Here is a 6,105-nt window from a genome sequence, read left to right as displayed (position 1 = left end):
TGCCGTTATGTTTTCACTAAGCTTGACCTTAAGAATGGATATTTTCATGTTTTTGTAGAGAAAGAGTCCGTAAAATACACATCGTTTGTTACGCCGTTAGGACAGTTTGAGTTCTTGAGAATGCCTATGGGATTAAAAACTGCTCCGCAAATTTTTCAAAGGTTCATTAATGATATATTTGCAGATTTAATAAAGGAAAGCAAGGTAATCGTATATATGGATGATATAATGATTGCCAGCGAAAATGTGTCCGAGCATCTCAAGATACTAGAAGAGGTTTTAAAACGATTAGGATAAATGCGAATTTTTGCAGAGCAAGGTTAAATAATTGGGGTTTGTAATATCAGAAGATGGCATTAAAGCAGATGATAAGGGATTAGAAGCGGTAAAAAATTTCCGCATACCTAATAAAGTTCAGGCAGTGCAAAGTTTTCTCGGGTTGTGTTCATATTTCATTTTCAGACTTTTCAACTTTGGAAAAACCGTTGTATGACTTATTGCGGAAAGATAGGAAACTCCAATGTGAAGAAAAGGAACTCAATTGTATTTTATGCTTGAAGGATAAACTGTTAAAAGCAATGGTATTAGCGTTATATAATCATAAAGATGACATAGAATTGCATTGTGATGCCAGTGCGTTGGGATTTGGAGCAGTGCTTTTACAAAAAAAAGAACACGGAAAGCTGCATCATGTATTTTATTTTTCAAAGCGAACGACAGAAACGGAAGCAAAATATCATAGTTTCGAGCTGGAAACCTTAGCCATTATTAATGCACTTAGGAGATTTAGAATATATTTGCAAGGCAGGAAATTTAAAATAGTAACGGATTGCAATTCTCTAACTTTAACATTAAATAAAATAGATCTTAACCCTAGAATTGCAAGATGGGCATTGGAAATGCAAGAGTTTGATTACGAATTAGTGCACAGGGCTGGAAGTCAAATGCAGCATGTAGATGCATTGAGTAGATATAATAATATCATTATGGTAACAGAAGCAAATAGTTTTGAGACTAATTTAATTATTTGCCAAACAAAAGATGCAAAGTTACAAGAAATTAGAAAATTGTTAGAGAAACGAGAGCCCAAATTATTTGAAATGAGAAATGGTGTTATATTTAGGAAGACAAACAATGGCAGACTATTATTTTATGTACCAGAAAAGATGGAAGAACATGTATTGTAACAAGTAAGAACGTTGCAGTCGGGCGTTACCGACTGCGGAATACTCATTCACACCCCATCAGCAATTTAGTTTCTAAGTTTCGCTCTAATACTGTAGAATATACAGGTTTTTCCGATTTGCCACGCCCCAACTGGGCGTAGACACATCATTTTTGGTCAGATTTTAGAAAGAGATAACGGTACCCTAACTGCAAAGTTTGAATGCTTACCCTCAAAAAATGTGAAAATTACAGGGTATTTTTCGATATGCCACGCCCCTAAAGAGGCGTAAAATTTATTTTTTGGGGAATCGATAGAGGAGGCTACCAGTACCTCAACTATCCAAATTTGAAGCTTCTAGCTATTATACTTTAGGAGATATAAACTTTTGCGGTTTGCCACGCCCCCTGTGGGCGGACATATATCCGACAAAACTTTTTGGTCTTGGGTGATCAGTCCGAGTATATATACAAAATTTGAGGTCTCTGCCATCAATAGTGTCCAAAATATAGGAGAATTTAAAAAATCACTATATCTTCAGGTCCGATTTGCCACGCCCCCAATGGGCGTAGACTTGTAATTTATCTTCAGACTTTATAGAATCATACCATTAGCTGACGTGCAAAATTTCAGCATTCTAGGTTTACAACTTTAGGAGATACAGTTTTATCCGATTTGCCACGCCCCCAATGGGCGTAGATATATCCGCCATAGCTCGTGATCTTGGGTGGTCAACGCGGACCTAGATACCAAATTTCAGCTTTCTAGCTCTTCAACAAACATGATTTCTGGTATATCGGAAAATGCATTTTCCGATTTGCCACGCCCCTAGTGGGCGGATCGGAAAAATTTTAACACTTTATAAATCGGAGATATACACGAGTATGTGTTCCAAATTTCAAGTCTCTAGCTTCAATAGCGCCGAAATAGATTGCGTTCATACGGACAGACGGACAGACGGACGGACGGACAGACGGACAGACGGACGGACAGCAAGACGGACATTGCACAAAACCAATATACTGATTCACTTTCGTGAATGAGTATAAAAATATCACGATGAATTAGGGCACATTGGAAGGGACAAGATGCTTAATGCAATAAGTAAATTATATTGGTTCCCCAATATGAAAAAGAAAATTTTAGAACATATTGAAAATTGTTTTGAAATGCATAGCATTCTCGCCTGGAACGGGCAAAGCAGAAGGGTTGCTGCATAGCATTCCAAAAGGAAATAAACCTTTCCAAATAATTCATATTGACCATTATGGACCAGTGGATAGTGGCAGATCGAAGAAATAAATTTTTGCAGTAGTAGATGAGTTTACAAAGTTTGTCAGATTATTCACTACTAGAACAACAAGCACTAAGGAAGTAGTAGAGGCGTTGGGAGAATATTTTAGAACATACAGTAAGCCAGAATGTATTGTATCGGATAGAGGAAGTTATTTTACGTCAACGGAATTTGACCAATTTTTAGAAGAAGCAAAGGTAAAGCATATTAGGATTGCAACAGGATCGCCACGAGCGAATGGTCAGATGGAGCGAATAAACAGAAGTTTAGGTCCGATGATAGCTAAACTAATAGAAGTTGATAATGGACAGCATTGGGATACGATAATTGAGAGAGTGGAATACGTTTTGAATAACACTCAACATTGTAGCGCCAAGCAATTGCCAAGCGTAATGTTATTCGGAATAGCGCAAAATGGGGAAATTAGTGATAGTTTAGGAGGACAATTAGAGAAAATAACAGGATTAGATACATACAGTTCACAGAATTTAGAAGATATTAGAGAACAGGCACAACATTATCAATCTGCATCACAAGCACGGAACGAAGAGAACTTCAATAATGCTAGAAAAGCTGCAAACGTATACAAGCCAGGAGATTATGTAATGGTTAAAAATTTCGACAGTACGGTGGGAATATCAAGAAAATTAATACCTAAATCCAAAGGACCATATGTCATAGATAAAGTACTGAAGAACGATAGGTGTTTGATAAAAGACGTTGATGGCTTCCAATTATCCAGGAATCCTTATCAGGGCGTTTGGAGTACAAACAATATAAGACATTGGATAAAAGCATAAGAGAGATAATGACTCGTATTGTGAATATTTATGACATAACTAGTGTGCAACATTTAATTAATAATTTAATTTTCAGAACATGTAAATATATATCTATAAGAATTTTTTAAAGAATTTAAGTATCAAATATGTAAATAGTTATACAAAATTAACAGAGATAGAGGGCTATCTCAGAGTCAGGATGGCCGAATTGTAGCAGGCTACTAGCACTAACCAGAGAACACATAGACCGGACAAGTAGTGTAAAGCGTTTTGCACACTTTTTTTCGGGAGTTATCTCCCAGACACTTCGTATTTGCTCGGCTCTTCACTTTTTGGGCTCGGGCTACGAAAATATACGAAAGCACAATCATTTCGCTTCATACGCTCGACCGAGATGGTCGACTGTTGAACAAAAGATCCCTCTGCGCTAAATGTTTCCCTTGCTCTCTCTCTCACACGATGCTCTCTGCTCTCTCAAATATGTATATCTATGTATGCATGTGAGCACAAGTAGCGCTAACGAAAATTGAAATTTCTTCGCAGCGAGAACCCATGCCTTCCCTTCTGTGTGAAGAGTATACCGAACTTTTCAAACCGTTTGCCATGCGTTTTCGTTATTATTTGTGGGAAGGTTATGAAAGCGTTGGTGCGCATAATGAAAATGTTTTCACGACGAGCATGCACACACACACTGTCCCGTGCTACATGTACTATGTACTGCATGTGAGCTCAAGTAGCGCTAACGAAAATTGAAATTTCTTCGCAGCGAGAACCCATGCCTTCCCTTCTGTGTGAAGACTATGCCGAACTTTTCATACCGAACTTTCATACCTTTCCCACAAATAATAACGAAAACGAATGGCAATCGGTTTGAAAAGTTCGGTATACTCTTCACACAGAAGGGAAGGCATGGGTTCTCGCTGCGAAGAAATTTCAATTTTTGTGAGCGCTGCTTGTGCTCACATGCATACATACATATACATATTTGAGAGAGCAGAGAGCATCGTGAGAGAGAGAGAGCAAGGGAAACATTCAGCGCAGAGGGATCTTTTGTTCAACAGTCGACCATCTCGGTCGAGCGCATGAAGCGAAATGATTGTGCTTTCGTATATTTTCGTAGCCCGAACCCAAAAAGTGAAGAGCCGAGCAAATACGAAGTGTCTGGGAGATAACTGCCGAAAAAAAGTGTGCAAAACGCTTTACACTACTTGTCCGGTCTATGTGTTCTCTGGTCAGTGGTTATATGTTTGCTAAATTGTATACAAAATTTATTGATTTAATTTAATTGCAATAGAAAGAAAAGAAAAATGGTTCAGTTTTTGGGAAGAAAACGTAAGTACAATTGATATATCCTATTGGAAAAGCTTGGAATCATAGCTTGCGTGTTTTAGGCGCGGCGGGGGTTGACTCCGATGAAGAAAATAAGACCGTGGGAACCCCAAAAAAATCCGAAGTGTGGAAATATTTTGAAAAAGGAAAGGATGGTTGTGCGGTGTGCAGAAAGTGCTTTAAGGTCTGCAAAACAAGTGGAAATACAACAAACGTTAAAAATCACTTAACACGCATGCATCCATCGCTGCAAGAGAGTGAATTGGCACCCAAGTTCGGTAGCATTTTGCACTTTGTAAATAAAAAATATGAGGCAACGTCCGCTGAGAGTGAGAGGATGTTTAGCAAAGCTGGAATGATTGCTAATTCCAGAAGGGCGTCATTTAACCCGGAAACAGACAACAAACTAACTTTTTTAAATAAAAACCAATGGGTTTTGTAATTTTTATTTTTTTTTCAAACTGCCATGGAGGCAATTGTTTTTGTTATTATTATAATATAATTTTAAGGAGCATAGTGAATTTGAGCTTTAATGAATTGCTGTTTTAGGTTTAAGTTAATGAAAAATAATTTGTTATACGACTTTGTTCGGTTGAATAAATTTGTTTTTGTTTGATGCTGTTGCTTTTATTTTAATCTTGAAATGGTTGCCATTTTATCCATTAAGAAGTCATAATTAATATAAATATTATAATAGATATGCAAGAAAATTAACATTTAAAAGAAGTGTTCGATATATCGTTTTTATCGATCCTTTTTCTCTGAAAATATCGTGACTATCGATATTACGGAATATCGATTCTTTTGCAGCACTAGACCACTTCGTTTGAGCGCTTGTAGCGCACTGACTCTGTCGTGCAATATTTTCAGTGCTCAAACCTCCAGCGACCGAGCCGAGCAAATACGAAGTATAGTGGTCGACCAACTTAACATTTTCTGTTGTAGAAAAGTTTGTTCTACATACATATAGCCTCTGCGCAAAGATTAATATAATATTACCAGAAATTTGATCAAAAGAAGAAATAAAAAGATTTGATATTGATGTTTATAAATTAAAATTAATTCGCATGGGCATTTTGAAATACAAAAATAATTGCATAATAATAGCATAATACATCAGAATTGTGACAAAAGAAATATAATATTAAATGGAAATAATCTCATACAATTTGGAAATTGTAAAATCGAAATCTTAAAAGACACATTTTCAAATGAAAAAATTTAATTTTACGACCTATAAACTTATAAAAACACTTGATCATTTAACAATAAAAAATTTTGAAAATTTAAAAGAAATCACAGAATTGTAATAAGAAATAATTAATAGTATTATGGTAATAATTTTAATCATTGTTATATGTTTTATGATTTATATAAACTTACGTTGCAAAAAGCAAAACATAAATATTAATTTAAACAGAATTCAGGAGAATTCATACTCTAAGAGGGGAGGAGTTATACCATCAGCATCATGTCCCACAGCATCAGCTAACACCATACCATTAGCTTCATTACCAATAACTACAATTGACACA

The 6,105-nt window shown here is 36.1% G+C and overlaps 1 protein-coding gene across 1 annotated transcript; it reads left to right on the top strand.

Annotated features, from left to right (window-relative positions):
* Positions 1 to 4,480: 4,480 nt before the first annotated feature.
* On the top strand, positions 4,481 to 5,186 carry LOC116804624. The gene is made up of 2 exons (XM_032733058.2): positions 4,481 to 4,573; positions 4,633 to 5,186. Exons 1-2 carry the CDS (start codon positions 4,549 to 4,551, stop codon positions 5,010 to 5,012), a joined length of 405 nt encoding a protein of 134 aa, XP_032588949.1. The 5' UTR covers positions 4,481 to 4,548; the 3' UTR covers positions 5,013 to 5,186.
* Positions 5,187 to 6,105: the final 919 nt, after the last annotated feature.

This window comes from Drosophila mojavensis, unplaced genomic scaffold, assembly GCF_018153725.1.
Source record: "Drosophila mojavensis isolate 15081-1352.22 unplaced genomic scaffold, ASM1815372v1 contig_72, whole genome shotgun sequence".
Classification (NCBI taxonomy): Eukaryota; Metazoa; Arthropoda; class Insecta; order Diptera; family Drosophilidae; genus Drosophila; species Drosophila mojavensis.
The sequence above is the reverse complement of the archived record's forward strand: the minus strand, read 5'-3'. Positions and strand labels throughout refer to the sequence as shown.